Source organism: Catharus ustulatus, chromosome 4 (genome assembly GCF_009819885.2).
Source record: "Catharus ustulatus isolate bCatUst1 chromosome 4, bCatUst1.pri.v2, whole genome shotgun sequence".
In the NCBI taxonomy this organism is placed as follows: domain Eukaryota; kingdom Metazoa; phylum Chordata; class Aves; order Passeriformes; family Turdidae; genus Catharus; species Catharus ustulatus.
Window position 1 is genome coordinate 65,645,646 of NC_046224.1, and position 19,931 is coordinate 65,665,576.

Genomic DNA, 19,931 nt, shown 5'->3' on the forward strand with positions numbered 1-19,931 from the left:
CCTACACCTTTCTGGATACGCCTTATGCGTTGGGAAAGATTCCCCCCTGCACTATCCTTTCAGCCTAGCTCTCCACACAGTAAGATATAGCTCAGGGCAAGAGATGAAGAAGATAGTACTGTTTTTTAATAAAGAATTTGGGTGGCACAGCACTTCCTAACTGCTTCTTGCTAATGGAAAGATTTTTTTTTTCTAATGAAAGATCTCATTCCAATTCACAAATGAGATATTTCAAATGCTGTAACATTTACATTACCAAGAAATTTTGTTCTGATGATATTAAACATTATTATTTTACAAGTGAAAAGTGAAATATTTTACTTTACTGAAGCTTATTATGATCATTTGCAACAAAACAAAATCCTTCAGTCAGTAGAAGTTATCTGATGGCTTTCAATGGAAAAAGAAGTATGGTCAAAATCCAGGGGACTTGCCGCACCAGTGAAAATCCTTGATCTCATATTTTTTACTTTAAGAGAATTTAAGCTAGGGAAAATGAAATTAAACCTCTTCACACTTGGTTAAATGGTAAGACAAACTGTGCTTTTAAGCTTCCTACTCTCTACAATTCACAGAAATATAAAGTCATCAAGAAGTCATTGTGAAACACCTCTGTTTTGCCTAGACTGAGTAATGGACAGTAAATACACCCACAATTATTCCATTGCGGGTCTCTGTTCATCCAAAATGGCCAACTTCTTAGCCAGTTAAGAAAAAACAGCCAAGACAACACAGCTGAGTCTCAATATTAACAGGAGAAGTTTATAACTAGCTGTAGAGATGAGGCCTCCTTCCCTGGCATTGGTCACCTCAGCTGATGATATGAAAATGTAATGCATTACATGTTATCCAGCTTAAGGACAAAGTATTAAAACAACCACTGTAATGTTTATTCTTTGGGACAGAGACCAGAACCACCATGAAAACATGGAGAATGACACCAAATTTCTAAATTTCATGAGTTAACTCATTTTGATTTCACAAAGTTTCCTCTTTGCACTCATTCCTCTGGATTCTACCCATGTCCATGTGTACTTAGAAACCAGCTTTCTTTGAGGGGATTGCACCTGTACTGCACCTGGCTAATTCTGGAAAGTGCTAAAACTGCAATTCAAATCAAGTACATGCTTAGGTGTCTTCCTAAACAAAAACAACTATAAGCCAGCTTTCAGGAAGACTTCCTACATGAGGAACCTGCTTATTGCTCTCAGAAAGCCAAGATTCCTCCTCAAAAATTTCTGTGAGCAGTTTTTCTCTTAAAATTTGTATAAGGAAAATATTTTGCAATAAGATACTTTCCCCAGATTAAATGAAAGCAAAGAGCTTGGTTTCTGATGTAATTAATTATTTACATTTCATCTGTTCTCTTCTTAAGGTATGTAAAGTAAGTTGAAACGAGGATGAGTTAAAGCTATTCCTGAAGTCAGCCTCTCTTATGTCCACATGGCTGTGTCTGCCTGACATTCTGGACTAGTTTGAAAAGGGGGGCTGAACATCAAAACCACTTTCAGTGACGCAAACCCAACTATTTTGATAATTCACAGAAAGCATAAAATAAAATTTAAGGAAAGCAAAGAAACAACAGAATAGTCAAATAGAAATTGAAAATAAATTATATTGATTTGGTAAAGGGGAAACAGTCCAGGTTTTTCTTTTACATGAGGTCTATTTGGGTGCAGAATGATCTGTGTTGAACTAAAATGAGTTCACATTCACATCTGAATTTGGCACTTTAAGTCATCATTTATTTTAGCAAGCCTTTTTGCCCAAGAAATGATGTTTAAAGAAAATGCACATTTTTTCAATTTCAGCAAGAAAGCATGTCCATATATTTTGATATCATTAACTAAGTTTTGCCATTAAAAAAGGATCTATAACTTACAGTCTGATATTCAAAGAGAGAAATGCAGTAAATAAGAATTTATTTTCTTTCACATTCTGAGAAAAACACATGCAGAACCTGGAAAATCCAAATTTAACTTCTGCCTGAAGGATTTGAACCAAAGTTTCTATCATTCAGACAAGTTTCCTCTTCACTAGAGCAGGAAATGTTTTCTATAGATAGCAGCCTTTAGCTTTGAACTTCTCTTGTAGCTACTAAGAGGAAAATATGACAACACCCAAATGATTTGGACATGCTTTGTAAAGTGCAAAGCCCACATTAAAATCTGCTCTTGTGATACAAACAGGTCAGGAATCAGAGCCCTCAGCTTTCTTAGCGAGCTGTGCCCAGGTCTTGGGTATCTCCAGTAGATTTGTTGCTTTCCCCAAAAGGGTACTCATGGAACAAAGTCAGAAATACTGGTTTCAGGAATACACTTTCGAAATTCAAAACCACAGTTCTTTCCTGTGACACTGCAATCGACAGATCACAGATGTGCTCCTGAAGGTATTGCAAGAAGAAGCAAAGCAGTCTCTGATATGACTGAAAATTATTTGAACTTGTGCCTTAGGGTAATTAGATAAGTGACTACAATTTCTCCTTACATGTTGAAAAACCTAAATTACAAATTTACCTTTCACAGTCTGATCCACATCCTATTCTAATCAGTTTCTAATGCACTGGTTCAAAATCAAGAACGGGCATGAAATCAACTAGACCTTAGAAACAAATATGGATAGTCTCTACAAAGACCTGATACCTGAAATCTTCAAATTTAAATAGAAAAGCAAGAAAAGGCTAAGGAGGAAAATAAAGATTTAAAATAATGGTCGACTTGGATTCTATTAAAATTTCTGTTTAATGCATAAAACAATGTCACTGACAGTTTGTAAAAGCACAAGCAGCAAAAACAGAAGCACATATTCAAAACAAGGTACTGCAAAAAGTTTTCCACAATCATACTATAGAAGTCAAGCACAGGAAATAGGGAAGTTTGATGAATCTGGTATGCTTATATGTCCTCTCCTTTTTGCCACAAAGAAAAATAATCCTGAGTTTGCTTTCAGGCAAAGAGATTGAAACTTCTCTCTCAAAACAGAAATAAAAAGAAGGAGCACAAAAGCCCTGTTCCATTTATACATGCTTCAAATTGTCAGCTGCTCATTCGGATTTGTGACATAACTAAGTATAACAAAGTCTGTATATTGTTGTAATGTTCTCTTTTTAAAAAAAATTATATTTTCACACTGTTTGAATACAATTCAAATTCTCTCCTTTGCATATAGTCAAAACTATTGTTATGAAAATAAGGTATAAGTAATTCTAATTTATGAAAAGCAAGAAGCAATTCTAGTGTGGGTTTAGTCATTTTTTTAAGTAACTGTTGGAAACTAGATGACTGTAACAGATGGATAAATTACTGCAAATATTTTCGCCTAAAATCTTTTTTTCCCAGTCACTTCAAGCAATACATTTCATTGTCTTTAAATCAATGAAGAATGAATGAACAACTTTCTGAATTGCTTCAACACAGCAATGATTTCAAACACTGAACTCATACTTTTCTTACTAGACTATATGAAAGCTATTACAAACTAGGTACAAATAATTTTAAAACTATTTCTTTCCATAGGGACTGTCATCTTCCAAGGAGGGAAGGAATTCTGAAGAATTCACCTTCTCCATACTTGAATCTAAGTCCAGAAAACATTCAGCTCTGACTCCACAGCAGTTAACACTGAGATAGGGAGGTCTTGTTTTGTGGAGGTGAAGTACGTCCTTGGGTATGATTCACAGTTCCTGCATTCTACATTGCACACCTCTGCCTTCTCCTCTTGTATCCCACCTTGGAGCTACTTTGGAGGCTGCAGCCACAGGAGTCTGAAATACAGCAGTGGTTTGTGCTTTGCATTTAAATCGTCCAGCTGACTAGCAAACCCCCATCAAATGTTTCTGGTTGAAATTTCAGGCAAGGTCACTCTTTTTCCTCTCGAAAATATTGCAGTGCTAAGGACAAAACCATCAGAGGTAATCCAACATTTCAGGCAAAATTTGCACCAGTGAAATTACACCAGTACACCAAAGGTTTGGACATTATTCCAAGCAAACACCATATGAAGCAAGTTCCAAGTTAAACTATGGAAGCTACAGGTAGGTCTCTTGAAAAAACGCTTTCATCCCACTATACTGGAGCACATTCCCATTGTCTAATTGCCTAAGATGAAGCCAGGCAGGGCTGCTCAGGAAAGGGCAGGGAATGCCTCCTTTGTCAGTCGAGGTTGGAAGATTCCCAAGTTGTTTCCTTTTCACTCAGTTTGTTGGGATGGAGAAAGGGTGCTTTATCTAAGCAGAGACTCAGAGGGTTCAGCTCATCACCAGGCAGCTCTGCCCACGCCTACAATAGTCACAATCATTCCCACAAGGACCGTTTAGAATCAACACCAGCTAAACCAGACAGATACCAAGTGCTTATGGCTTCCAGGGCAGCTTTATGCGAATGAAGAACGAGGAGCAACAACAAACATTTACTAAATAGCTGAACTGAATATGCATAACTGAAGTTGCGGCAATAAATACATAGTGCAACACAATTTGATGAGAAAAAGGCTTGAAGATCTCTTTTGAAGTGTTATCATGCAGTACTGCCTAATAGAGCATATGGAATAGGTTCTTAGGTAGATAGTTAGAGTGACTCTGGTACATCTAGTTAACACACCTGTCCCACACTTTCTCAGTTTGATTTCACTGGTTTCACTAATAACTTGAATATCTTGGTATTTCCCCCATTCCAAAACAGGGGCTTGAGCGAGAAACATCCTCATGAGTTAGCAAGATTTTGAATCACAAGAATGTAAATCTGTTATTCCCCTGCTTATGGTATTGAATCTTATGTTGGGGGCCTAGTTTCAAAGAATGTAAAAGGTGATTATTGCCCTGTGTATAACTATATTCAAGAAGAGAAGTTATTATGGGTAAAATCCTCTTTCCATTCTCAGTCGGAAGTCAAATTACCATAGATTTCACTGCCTTACAGCACTGGTTTTGCTAAAGCTGATATTTACCTGAGTCATTCTGTTTATGGCTCAATTTCAGGAGGGTATCTATGTGTTATAACCTGGGTTCATAATTTTCCTGAAAAATGGTAACCTAGGCTTATGTACCTAAAGTATAAAATACAAAAGGTGTATACAATATAACACAATCTTAAACATAATTAGGATTAAGATTAAATATCACTATTTGTTCCTTATTGTTAATTTCTTATTAATTTCTTTCATTTAGGATTGTGATTATTAATGCTATTTTATCAAGCACATTTAAAATAAACCAAAAGGAAAAAAATACAGGCAATGCACACTTTAAAGAGGTGCTTTTATATAATTAATATGGATGCCTGTCTTATATGTTTCCAGAATATTTTAAAAAAAAGTAATTGTAAATAATAAAGGATCCAGTATTGAAATACACTAAGTTTCCATAACTTTTCTCCAAATCACAACAGAAATCCAGGTGATAAATGCAGTTAAAATTCATGTCAAATGTTAGTTTTTATATATTTAACCCATGTCTCTTTGGTTGCACACCATTTGCAGGGCAGACAACAAAAACTATTAAATGTGGTTGCACAACTCTTCAGATGATGTAGCAAACAAAACATCACAAATGAAATACAGAGGTGTTACAGTCACAGTCAGGCCTTAGATCATAAGCTATTGCTACAGTTATATTTTAATTCAAGTTTAATTTCAAATATTTGGCTCATAATTCATCTACAGATGAGTGCACAAAGCTATTTTTGGGCTGAAAGCTCAAAGCATCAACATGATTCCTATGTATCACCTTGAGTACAGTAAGAAAAAGGTGATAATGTGTACGGTAAGGTAAAACTATAGGAGTTTCCAAACAGTCAATGGATGATGTCTCACATCATCATGGTAGGGGTGATTGATATTCAGCTCAAGATCCTCAGGTGGGGGATGCAGAAATGTTTCTTCTTGTTCCAAATGTGTATCATCCATTTCATTTTTCTGCAGTGCTAAAGGAGCAAGGAAGCACACAGAAGTGCTTATGAACAGAGAAAAACTTCTGCATCTGATACATTATTGAATGATTGAATATTAGCTCAGTTTGACAAAACCACAGGCCTTTATCACTATTCACTGCAGTTACAAATCAGTTTCTTGTTTCTTTACGCTTTCTCTTGAGTGGGAAAAGAAACTCTTCAATACCCCATTTCTACCTTCACACACTCCTTAAGTGAACATCTCCTGTGATGCTCACAAAAATCTCTATGACTGGATAGCTGGCATGCTGAGACTTTGCTATTCATGACTGCTGGTGTTGTCTCACCATTTTTTACAATCCCTTAATCTGTGTGGATCCATCTACAACTTCCTGCCTTTTATTTCAAGGTTGCCCAAACACGGAAGGCGAAATTTCAGCATGGTGCCACATGCATTGGCACCTACTCCACATTAACACCTCACGTGAACACTCTCCAAAGCAGATTCACAGCTTGCATAAAGGCAGCAAATTGCAAACAAATCTCTATCTCATCTCCCCCAAAATCCACTGTCCCCTTTAAATGTTTTAACCTTACAAACCTGCAACAGGCAAGGCAGCCAAATGTCCATCCAGTACATACTCCAGCTAGAGGCCAAGCAAGGGTGTAAATTTCTGCTCAAAAGCCCAGTAAAATCCCAATAAAATGGGCAGCCTTCTCCCAGTTTCAGGATATTCTGGACTGGATACTAGAATTAAAATCTAGTCAATACTGAAAAGAGCAGCAATGTTAATCGATCTTGTTTCAGGATTTTTCAGGTTTGTTTGATTGGTTTGTTTTCACACTCAAGTTTTCTTCCAGACTGTTTTAAGGCTCAAAAAAAGTTCATACTAAGTACATATTCAACTGAACAGAATAAGGGATAATTAATATTAACTAATATACAAGTGTCTTGGTGGCTTAAGAGAAGACACAGGTAAAGAGAAAAATGAATGTTTTATGATGTACCACCTGCTGTATATCATCCACATCTTTTTATCCTGTGGGTTTTAATAAGGTAGAATTAACATTTTTATCTATCAGTTTGCACACTTGAAAGAGTCAGCTGGACCTGGTGCTGGGCCATTTTGTCTTAACTGTGCCTTTGCTAAGAAAAGTTGGACCATCTTGTTTTTAATGTCCCCTTCTAATCTGGTATTTCACTCTCTTATGATCTATAACATTATCAGTATCACATTAAAAAGTACTCAAACACTTTGTCTTTTCATCATCTGCATATTTCATGTTCCTTGACCAACATGCATGGCACACTAGGGCAGAGAAAATAAATATTGATTTCAGCCAGATTTATGTGCCAGTAGCTAGTAAGTGTTAGAGAATAGGTCGTACTAAATATTTTGGAATGTTTTCCACTCACAATTTCTTGGTATCTTTCTATCCTGCAAACAGCTATATGAAGGCTTTATTGTCTCATTTTTAATGTGATTTATACCAATAAAGCATTTCAGAAGGATGAAAAATGCCTGTAGTGGCTGGGTTTCTCCAAAACACAAAGGAGTCAGTAACGTGTGTACTACTTTTAAATTTCCTTATGTCTGAATTCACATAAAAACCTTTCAGAAAAGAAATCAACAGTTCTACAGGAAAAAAAAATCTGCCTTTAGATAGACACCATTAGAGTCCTCTTCGTATACACAAAAATGTTTAAACCCTTATTATCTCCGAAATGTGTATTTTTCTACCTTTTAAAAGCTTATAATATATAAAAAGCTATGCTAACCTCAACCAGGAAAGTATTCTTTCACTTTACTGCATGTTTTTTTCCCAAGAGGTGGAAAGAATAATAATACGAACATAAAGCAGTAGATAAATTCCACCATTTTTTCTTCGTAAGAATATTTAAGTCTTATTAAAGCTCGGAACAAATAAAGCATTTTGTTTATTAGGGGTTTTGGTTTTTGTGGGTTTTTTTTTCCCTTCATGTCTAGGCACCACAACCACCTAAGGCAAGAAAGTTTCAAAGAGAAAAGAGAAAAAGAAATAGTAGCTGCTCATCTGTGGGGATGTGAAATGGGAGCTGTGTTATTAAAAGTGGAGGGTATGTTCGAAAATATAAAAGAAACAACTATTCTGACTTTGAGATGTTCCAAAGACTGAGAGAAACAAAGTAAATATGCACACTTATTTGTACTCCACTTATTCACATGATCTACAGAAATCCCAATATTAACCATACCTGCTGAAAAGCTAGACAGCCCTAACTTAGTAAAATAATTGGTTTTATATTATTTTTCCTTTCTTTTCTTTTTCTGTTTGAATAACGGGAGTGGAGCTCAAAAAGACTTTTCATAATAAACATCAATAAGAAAGAAGATTCAATGTTTCAAACTGAGGCAGACCTCTACTTTTCTCCTGTAAATGACAGAAGAGTTCATTGCTCCAAGGGCTGTAGCTGAGAACCCTCTGTAACTACTCACACCATTAATGCTGTTGAACCCAGCCTAGGAGACAGTGTGAGCAGCCTGAGCCAGAGTTTGGCAAGTTTGAGGATGAAAATTGCATTCCATGGATTTTGTATCAGTCCCTAGAAGAACAAATGTCAGCTAGATGCTCCTGGAAGTGGTGAAATCAGAGCAAAGGGAAGGGATGGGGAAAGGGAGACTGAGGCAGGCTGGGCAAGATCTGGCAGACCCTTACTCTGGGTTTCAGCCTGCTGTCTTCAAATAATCAAGGGTAAAAAAAAGGTAATGCAGATCTTTCCAAATGATGAGCCCTTAATGCCTTGGTTCACATTGCTACACTCAATTAACACCTCTGGAAGTAACATGCAATGCTGTGTACCCATTCCATACTTGTCTGCTTGGAGTAATGGCTCCCATTTGTGCCACAACATGTGATGATGGTGATGTTCCAATAGCCTAAACTTGCGCTAGGAACATCTAGCAGTAATTCACAAAAGCTGCAGGTATTAAACTAACCTTCAACCCTAATGGCTTTGACAGGGTACACATCAGTACAGAAGCTGTAACTAATACTGGATTGCTCAATAAAACATTACAGAATGTGGGTGAAGCCTCTCACTTGCTGAAGATACTCTATTAAATCACTTGTGACTCTACACAGATGCAATTTGAAATATTATAAAAATATTTACCTATTTCAGTTGATTTCTTACAGTCATCCTCAGACATGTTTCCCCTAGAAAAAGCCCTATGCAAACCTTGCAAACAGATTCTTAAAAGGATAAAATGATCCTTCGATCAGCCCTACAAAAATTAACAAAGGAAGCTATCATCACAACGTGGGACATTTAATGCACTACACAAATAGCAAAAGAAAACAAAAAACCCACCCCAGAAACCCTACTGCCCAGTTGTTGTAGAAGAAAAACCTCACTGACATTTGGCTAGCATTTTCTTACCACAAGAGTGCTATAAAACTACTTAAAAATTGCAATCCAAAAAACAAAAAAAAGCACTATGAATTAATAATAAAGAGTTTGAATAAACTGACTTATTTCAATGGAGTTGTTCCTCAAAGTACTTAGGTACTGCACACCTTTAACGACAAATATCAGAATTTCCGACTAATTCACATTATAATCAGGACCAAAAAACACGATTTAGAGGATCTGTTTCCCCAAGCAGTCGCTCCAAAAAGCACGTCCCTCCAAATGCGTACTTCCATTACATTAAAAACCGAGACACAGGTATAGAGGTGATAAAGAGATTGAACTTTTAGGCCCGTCCTTTGAATTTAGTCTACCTCCCTGGTTTTACATTAGTTTGGTATTATGTGAACATGTTAAATAAAAACAAAACAGGCAAATTCATAGCCTGGTGGTTGAAAAAAGGCATACACAACCATGTTTTCCTCTGTCAAGAAATCAGATTTTGTATTGCTCCTTCAAATCACTCAAACTGGGAAGTTATATTAGACCAAAAAAAATCCAGACAGTTTGCCTACTTACTGCAGTTTCTACCACTTAGAAAATTTTCATAAACTCATCAATTATTTTGTAACAATCTTACTTGTTCCTCGTTGAAAATAATTAGCTCCACTTATAGGAAAATCAATTTAAAAGGCCATACACACAGGAGAAAGCCCCATTAAGTTAAAAAACAAACATTATTCCATTTTTCATTGACTAATGATATTCTTTTTTTAAAAGTAATACTGGGTCAGATTTGTATTACTATTGAAAATGCCTAGTGATTGATATTCCAATGAGTACTTAATTTTTATTATTGATAGATATTGATATTTAGATGTTTCTAAGACTAACAGTTAACAACTGGTGTGATAATGTATTTTTTAGCAACTAATCTGTAGCAGGTATTGTAGGTGATTTAGTAAGTGAAATGGTTTGCTTATAAGTACTTGGTATATTAACTGTTTATCTGCACCTGTGATGGTCAGGAATAAATGGCACATAAACATCTACTTTGAATGAAAAAAGTTTAAAAGTATTTATGAAGCCAAGCTACAAAATGAGGAAATAAGGATAAAACAAGGAAATATTTTTCTATCTTATCTGAACATTTTCTCATTACGTTTTTTCCTAAACAAGATATTTAGATTTGGCAGGAATTTAAGGACTTTGAGAAGTTTTCCAGGACCTGTGAATTTGTACTTTCTGAACAAACAAAACCAATGTACAATATATCTGAGCTTCACAGACTTCATCCCAACCAAGTATTAATAAAGCTCTTACAAGGCAATGGGGCTTTACCTTCCTTCTGAAACACCTATTTACACCAGGGCTTTCCAGTCTATTGAATTTAAACCATAAACCATAAATGAAATAATAAGTCATAAAAATTAGGCAATATCTTTCATACTAGAATGCGTGTTAGATGACGTGAGTAACGAAGACCTCAATGAATTGTATTGCAGAAACCTGGAAAAAAAACCAAACTGAGTCCACTGCTTCTTCCAGCAGGATCCATCTTTATTACACACACTCCAGTATTGATGTGTTTCTACTATGGTAAAGTTTAAAGAAAGTCTTGGGAGCATGCAGGAGGAAAGACAAAACAGCCACATGACCAAGCACTCATTAGAGCAGATGTTTCTGCCCTTATCAGCTGTTCACTCAAACATGCTGCCTCCCAGCTTTCATACATGATGTTTATGGCTGTAGTCATTCCTCTGGTATGCACCTTTCCCAAGAAAACAGAAAGCCTGATCAAAGTCAAGATAAACAGTGAGTCATGATTTTACACGGGTAACAAGGCCCTTCTTTTGTAAGGCTTTACCTATACACAAGAAATTTATTGAAGTAGGAAAAAAGCCATCTCATTCAGCCACTGCCTGAAAAAAAAAAATAAATGCAATCCTTCAATACATAGCATGGGACAAATTAGAGTTTCTCCTTCATACTAATTGCTAATGCTATAGTTAGACGTAGTTTCTCAGTCTAGAGAGGGCAGATTTAAATCTCCTGAGACCTGCTGAAAAACAACTGGCTTTTGCGCAGCAATGATACTATACAAGTGAAAGCAACCATGATAGCGTTAAAACATTTACAAATGTTTAACACAAAAATGTATTGTGAAGCTAGAAATTATTTACATGGAATCAAAGAATAGGGGAAGTGGGGAAGAAGCCATTTGCCTGGTTTTCAGCTTACTGTTCCGTCGGGGCAGCAATTAGAAAGTTTCCAGTTAGGAAACAAACAGCATTCTCTGTTTCTGGGAGATAACAAAATCTCCTTAACAGTGTTCCATACCACGTATGACTGTTTCTAGTAAAGTGACTTAGTGCCTTCCCCAACCCCACCCCACCAGAAAGGTAATTGGAAAAAAAAAAAAAAAAAAAAAAAGAAGTCCTGAAAAGACTCAACTACAAGGCTTTTATTAATCATATGAATTTGGAAGTATTTTACAAAATATCGCACACTGTTCCACCAGAGGCAAGGTCATTACTTACTGACATCCCTAAAGGATTATTACTTCAGCGGAAATGAAGGCAGTCGCACACAGAACTGCCTGGTAATGAACTCCCATCGACAGAGAGTCCAAACAAAGGCAAGACATTCTTCCAACATTTGTCAAGGCACAGGCACCCTTAATGCCTATTCTTTTTGTTCGCTCAGCTGTCAGATATGTTCTTCTTCAAATGTAAATAGTGTGGTTTCTCTTCATTTTTCCCCCCAATGTTCTTGCCTTTCACAGATATTCTTTGTTACTTTTAAACGGCTTGACACAGCTCACCGTGTAACATCAATCTGCAATTTACATTTTGATAGGATGAGAATTCTGTGTAAAGTCAGTATCTGCTAAGGGGTATCAGATACAAAACCAGGTAAAGGGTTTTCAGGAGATTATTTTATTATTGATAATACTGCAGGAATTTGCTACGGAATCTATAAACACAGCAATACATGAGCTGAGTGCATAATGCCCTCGTGAAAAATGTTTTGAAAACATTCTCCTTGTCTTCCCCTAGGTTGCCCACCCTAAACTGTATTTTTTCCTCAGTGTATTTCCTACACAATATCTATCAAACCCCAAGTCAGTATTTCTCAACATGAGCTCATTTCAGCTATTTATCATAGTTTTCTTTTCTTATTCTTTACTGACCTGACATCCTTTTCAGGAAATATATTGATGAAAATCAGCAAACTGATGCTGAGACTGACAGCAAATGCACACACAGGGCTCTGGTTCTTTGGGCCTCTCTCTGCTGAAATAATTTGACAACCTGAAAAAAAACCCCAAATAATTTTATTGCTGACGTCACACAGGTTGGTAGGTTAATATTTAAAATTAAAGGGTTATTACTGTTAAAAGTTCAATACAAGTTTACTGTTGGGATTTAGGATTCCTCCTTATATTTCTTTCTCTCGGGGAATTTTCCCCCATAGGTGTTGCTAAGAGACAATAACCAGATACTTAAGAGAGACAAAAGAGTTGCCACAGTTCAGGGGAGGGGTGCAGCTGGCTACTCTCTCCTCTAACCTGGGGGTTTCTCTGGGAAGGGCAGAAATACCTCTGCATTTCAAACCAAGATATTTATGAAAGTTTATACTATGCATGGATATTTAAATCAAATTTAAAATCACGATAGCTATTCTTCACTGGAACTATACAAATTGAGACCTTATAATTGAGCACAAAAAATTGTCATGCTAATATTTAGAGTAAAATAGTAGAAATATTACTGCAACTGTTTAGCAGTTATTATGTGCATAAAATTTAACACTGTTTGGGTTCTTACCTGTTATATTGACACTTTTTTTCTTTCAGAATTAATAAAATCAGTCAAAAATTCATAATGGTTAAAATTCACAGTTTGCCATACAAAATAACACTGTGCTATGTAGTATCACTATTGTTTTTCAGAAATAATACAAGAACTTTCCTGGTCATAAGGGTAGCGTGAAAAAATTATGTTAAAATGTAAGAGGAAAAGGTAAGAACTAAATTCATATGTCAATTGGCATTCATTCATATATCAATTTGCATTTACTATAATTTCACAACTATAAGGTGCACCGGACTATAAAGTGCACTTCCAAGTGTCGGCAAATTTCGCAACTTTGTCCATATATAAGGCACACCGGACTATAAGGTGCACTTTTTTTTTTTTCAGTGGAGATCCATGCACAACAAAGTAATGAATTAGTAATGGCTCGGCTGGTGGCTCGGCAGGCAGCTTGCACTTGCGGGTTGGCAAATTTCTGAACTTTGTGCATATATAAGACGCACTGGATTATAAGGCACACTTCTGGGTTTCGATCAAAATTTAGTCAAAAGGGTGCACCTTATAGTCGTGAAATTATTGTAGTTAAATCCAGATACTTTATTCTTTCTATATCATATTAGTTTAGGAGTTTTTAAACTTCTTTACGTAGAATGATCAGTGAAGGAGCTCACAGAAAGGTTAACTCCTCAATGGATTGAGACACAACCTTAAAAATCAGAAAGAAAGGAAGAGCTTCTGTACTCTAGCCTACCAAATTCTACACCGATCAAACAGTGCTGATTTTTCTGAAAGAAATTTTGTACTGGGTTTCTCCATTCCATTTCAACTTGGAAAACAGGCAAGCAGTGTTTACTCAGTGATGGTACATATTGCCCTACTCTTAAGAAGCCCAAGTCCATGCAGTTGCGTTTATTCCAGGATCATAGAATCAGATTGGTATCGGTTGGAAGGGATCTTAAAGATCATCTCTTCGCACATCATGACATGAGCAAGGGACACCCTCCACTAGACTAGGTTGCTCCAATCCCCATTCAGCCTGGCCTTAGACACTTGCCAGGGATGGGGCAGCCACAGTTTCTCTTTGCGAGAGCCTCACCACCCTCATAGAGAAGAATTTCTCACTGATTTTTACCCTAATTTCCTTCTCACATACCATCTACTTCTGCCTTCTGTCAGTTTGCCATCATGACACTCACCTGATGAAACATTTTTCTATAGTTATACCATATGTGCAACCTCAAAGTACATTGCACCTTGCCTGGCTTTGTAATGCTTGTTGTCACAGTTGCAGAACTGGAGCACATAAGGAAACCTTAAACCTCAACTCCCCATCACCAGTTTACCTCTACTGGAAAACCTGTAACACACCATCATTTCACTGACCACAAAATATGTGAGCATAATCTCTTCTCCACACCCCCGTCACACCTTTTCTGCTAGAAGGAGTCAAAAACCTATTTATGGGAAAGAATTAAGCATGTCACACTGAAATAAAGTGTTTCCCTACTGCATATAAATACCTGTATGTATCAGCCACACCCAGTTCTGAAAGCACTGAAGTAAAGGGACTATTTCTAGCCATTACTAGCAAAGAGGTTTTGGAAATACTTTTTTGTTGTTTGAAACAGTGTAGATACTTTCTTGTCATATACACTTGTTCATCTGGGACAGTACAAGCACATGAGGTAAAAAAAAAAGTGCCTAATGTATAACCAGTTGACAGAAAGCCTTATGAAACCTTGCTCTATCATTAGGACAACACTATCAGAATGTAGATAGTTAAGTGATTATAATAAATACACTACACCATTTTTTTTATTCAGTAAGACTGGTTATTGACTAAACAAAAATTGCTATAACATAATCATAATAAACTCTAATGATCAGTCATCTATGGAACTTGCTCTCCAAATTAGTATACTGTAGTATGCACTAATGTGGCAGAATTATGTTGGGCTGAACTGTTTAACTAGCTTCCATCTCAAGAGATTACATACTTTCAGTTGCAGGCAAGTATATTTTTGAGAATGTGGGTTTTAATTAAATTCCTCCGACAAGTTATTGGACAAAGGTTTGGTGTATTGTGATAAAAAAGATTCTTTTAATTACATAATTATTCACTGAGGATTCTTTTGGGTGGAATAATTTGGGCTTTTAAAATAAATTCCTGTTCTTATATTTATGCAACACAGATCAAGGTTTCTAGTTCTTGCAAGAATACCCAGGCTTACCATCATTCCTTCTACCTCTGAGCTGCACAAAACAAAACAGTACTGTAAAGTACTGGAGTTCCAAAAGCTATTTTATATGGTGATCATACAGCCCATGTTTAGCTATAAATCTCAATTCAAAATCAACTTAAATGATGATAACAACACCTGCCATCCCCACTGTTTCTTCATTTGCACTAGACTGTTTCTTAAACAGCGCACTGAAGACCCAGCTAGCTGTTGGTTTGCCCAAACCAATTGTTTCTCAATTAACTCACAAATATTAAGATTAAATATTTGCTAGCTGGATAGTTTGTTACATTATGACAACTTACTATGCTGTGAACCATGGAAGTTTTACCACAAGAGTTTCATGCACAGGGTCCACTGAGCCAGCAAGGCAGTCACTGTTTCAGATAACTCAGTGATTGCTCTGCTGGTGTCAAGGAGCCAAGAACTGGCAAAGCACTTTATGTCTTTGATACCAGCCATATAAACCACTAGCACCAACAGCCACCTCACCTTTAACCCTGAAACCAAATCTTCCCATAATGCAGTCCACTTCAATTTTCCCCTATATTCACGTCAGTTCATCCCATCCTCAGAATCTTGATATTTCAAATCATATCCCCCATTTGATTTTTATAGATGCTTTGAAATTACAACCAAAGAAAAATTCATAAACAATTTTACATTTCACAGAATCCCAGAATGGCTTGGGTTGGAAAGGACATTAAAACTCATCTCATCCCATCCCCTGCCATGGGCAGGGACACCTTCCACTATCCCAGGTTGCTCCAAGCCCCATTCAACACCTGAACACTTCAACACTTCTAGGGGTGGGGCAGCCACTGATTCTCTGGGCAACCTGTGCCAGGGCCTCACCACTCTCACAGGAAAGAACCCCTTCTTAAGATACAATCTAAACCTACGCTCTGTCTGATTGAACACGTTCTCCCCTTGTCCTGTCACTCCAGGCCCTTCTAAATAGTCTGTCTTTCTTGTTGCCTCCTTCAGGTACTGGAAGGCCACAATTAGATCATCCCAAAACTTCTTTTCTCCAGGCTGAACAAACCTAATTCCCTCAGGCTTTCCTCATGGGAGAGCTGCTCCATCCCTTGGATCATCTTGGTGCCCCCTCTGGACTCACTCCAGCAGCTCCATGTCCCTTCTGTGCTGGGACCCCCAGGCTGGAGGCAGCTCTGCAGGTGGGATCTCACAAGCAAGTGGCTTCCACAGTTTGGGACAACTAAAAGTGGAAGCTCACCTGTGTGGGTTTATCTCTTTCCTCCGGTCCCTCTGGCTAGGCTCTGGACCAGAAGAGAGTGTGGAACTCACATGCACAAAGGTAAAAGATAAGGAAGCTCCTCTTCCTGGGATAGAGTCCAGCAGTTTATTACCAAACAGATTCCAAGAGAAGAGAGAGACAGAGAGAATATGGTGGGGGAATTTAAACCAGGGAGAGGGGAGGAACCGAACCACAGCCAATGAGATCCTGCTGGTGGGGAGGGGCCAGGGAGGGCTGAACCAACACCACAAACCCCAGGGGGAATACAGTGCAATACAAACCACAGCTTAGTGCAATATAACACACCCGACATTACAGACTTTCATCAGTAACATTGTCCAAAAGACAATAAGATTGACCTAAAGAATACCATGAAACTTCTGACTTTTCTCATTGCTTCAATTATTCTATATATTTAGTATGTGCAAACACATGAAAGATAACTTATATAGCAAACATAATAATTTTGTGCTTTTCTTCCACCTCATGTGACAGATTTAAATACTGAACAATAGTAGGAAAGACACGTGTAGACTCTGTGAACAAAACCGCTTTAGTCTTGCCTATTTCTTTTATAGCTGGAAATATATTCTTTCATAATAATTCAATGCCTTCTTAAAATTAAGAACAGACTCTTTAGATTTATATTCTGAATCTTCTCTAGTTCTTCTTAGCGATGTCTTAAAAGACACCATGGAATATTTCAAGATGGAACATCCAATACATTGGATTCTCAGCATGCACATTATTGTTCATTTATAGATCTTACATTCAGTGGTATAACAAATAATATGTAATCAGTTTTCTTTAACATTGATATAGAAGTGGAGCTACAGCTTTTTAGCTGGTAGGCATCTCTGGAAAAATTTTAGTAAACATATGTGTGAGAGGGCAACATCAGAAAAAACAGTACAGTACAGTAATTTCACATGTATAAGGCGCACCCTTTTGACTCAAATTTTGGTCCGAACCTGGAAGTGCGCCTTATACCCTGGAGCGCCTTATATATGGAAAAAGTTCGAAAATTTGCCAACCCAGAAGTGCAAGCCCATAGCAGCCCCGAGCTGAGCCAAACCCGCCTGGCCCCGAGCAGGGCCGGGGACACCCCCTGCGGCAGCCCCAATCGGGGCTGAGCCTGCCCAGCCCCAAGCCGAGCCAGTAAACCCCCCAATCATGCGATTCCATTACTAATTCATTACTTTGCTGCACGCGGATCCTCGCTGCAAAATAAAAGTGCACCTTATACGCCAGTGCGCCTTATATATGGACAAAGTTCGGAAATTTGCCGACACCCGGAAGTGTGCCTTATATTCTGGTGCGCCTTATACTCATGAAATTACTGTACCTATTTCCTTGTAAATAACCTTTAAACTTTCTCCTGTGCATCCCTTTTCATACCTAGTCCAAGCCTCCATACTCATCAGTGTGAGCCTGGGATGGCCAGAAAAACCCCACGGATAATTCCATAAGAAGCTTATGGTTTAGTTTAAATTTTGGGGGTGGTTTTAAAGTGTCTGTCTGCTGAGTCTTGGAATATGATGTAGATTGTTACATGTTGTCTTCAGTGGGCTATGCTGTCACCATGTCTCACTTTGTCAGGGAATGGTCACCCTAGGCCACAGATCAGCTAAGTCTTTCTTAAAGCACTGATACTCAGCTTTATCACCATGATCCTGCAGCATCATGCCAAGTATTCCCTGATGTTTTTGTGACTCACATGGAAGAGGAAGCCCAAAGTCTTCTACAGAGTTAATTTCAAAATTGTAAAAAAAAGTGAAATACAATCACTACACAGCAGACAAGATCAGCTATAGCCTTTGCTAAGAACTTACATTTAAAAGAAACACTCCCAGAATATATTAAAGTAAAAGAAGTATGAAAGATACCTTCAAAATGAACAAAGTGTAGAAAAAGCCCTTAAGACCATCATTGCTGAAGGGCAATGAAGTTACACTGCAGGGAATTTTCTGTACTACAGAAAGGACTGGTATCACAGCCTAGTCAGTATCACCTGAATTTCCAAAATTGAAATTGTATTTTTAGTCCTTCACAACTTTACTTGTGGGTTGAAGTTTTCCAACCTCAGAAGCAGCATGGAAAGGAAATTTGTTCAGGAAAGATTACAAGAAGGCTAAGTGAAAGAAATAGGAATTGAACACAATAAGAAGACAAGAGGTAATATATGAGAGAAGCTGAATGAATCCCAGCTGGGGATAATAAGCAGAAAATCAGTGTCCACTAATGCAGCTAGAAGTGAAAACTAAGATTGTTCTGGCTCACCATTCTTTTTCTATCACCACATCAGCTGTTACATTCTCTCACACTGCTTGGCCTCAGAAATAGTAACCTACAATCACTATCTGTTATTCCATCACGTTGAGGGGCAGGAGTCCTTACAGCTAATACTGAGAGCTTTGGGATTCAGTCAGCGATAGCCTGCACAGCTATCAATGTGCTATCCTACAACAGAAGTACAATGTTCAGTGTTTTTATTAGAAATTTATTTATTAATCTAAAGCCACAGAGTTTGTTACAGGAATATCAATGCACTTCCTAAGCCCAGCATGGAAGTCTTCAGGAATGCCAGAGATGAGTTTGACTTGACAAGGGAAATTTTAGGTCCTTGTTCATGTGTTCAAAGATATATTTTTAATTACAGACTCAGAATGGGTTGGGGTTTTTTTCCATGCAATGCCTACTTCAGCTTCTGCACAGGAGACCATGATCTGAAAAAGAACTGTTCACCTCTACTGACATGGTTATTTTTCCCTCTAGTCAAGTGACACAGTGACTGTAGTCATAGTGACAAGCCTTGAACAAAAAGAACAGCAGATGATCTGGAATCCATTTTTATTTCAGTCAACTATTTCCAACTAGAGACTTTGCAAGTAATTTTAAAAAATTCTTCTTTTAGATGATTTGAACACTACCTGTAAGTTTGCCAAGAGACAAATCCAGGTAGTATGAACACAGCAACTCCCCACAAGAGAGCTGATCCTGGGCTTGCTCCCCTTGAATGACAGTGATGCAATGGTGAAAACAGAAATATAATCCTTATTCTTGGAATAGTTTGAAAACATGAAAAAACAGCTTAAAGGATTGCCTATATATATTTGCTTTACCCCAAAACCACTTATATGTACAGAGAGAGAAGGGCTTTGGTCTTCAGAAACACTTAGGCTGGGAGACTAGCCTGACGTAAAGGATTGACTGATGGAATCTGGTGCTGAGTGTTTGGCATTGGACATACAGTTCCTGGTTTTCAGAGGCACCTGCAGCCCCTGTCAATGGCAGCACTCAAAATTTCTTGACCCATCACATCCCATGTTTGCGTGATTA

The 19,931-nt window shown here is 37.5% G+C and overlaps 1 protein-coding gene across 1 annotated transcript in view; it reads right to left on the minus strand.

Moving 5' to 3' along the window:
- The window catches only part of ARHGAP8 (Rho GTPase activating protein 8), a 53,994-nt gene extending 41,455 nt beyond the window's left edge, over positions 1 to 12,539 (minus strand). The window contains 2 exon segments of the mRNA XM_042779209.1: positions 5,799 to 5,918; positions 12,470 to 12,539. Of these exon segments, the coding sequence (XP_042635143.1) occupies positions 5,799 to 5,918; positions 12,470 to 12,476 (127 nt within the window). The 5' untranslated portion in view covers positions 12,477 to 12,539.
- Between the last annotated feature and the right edge of the window lie 7,392 nt (positions 12,540 to 19,931).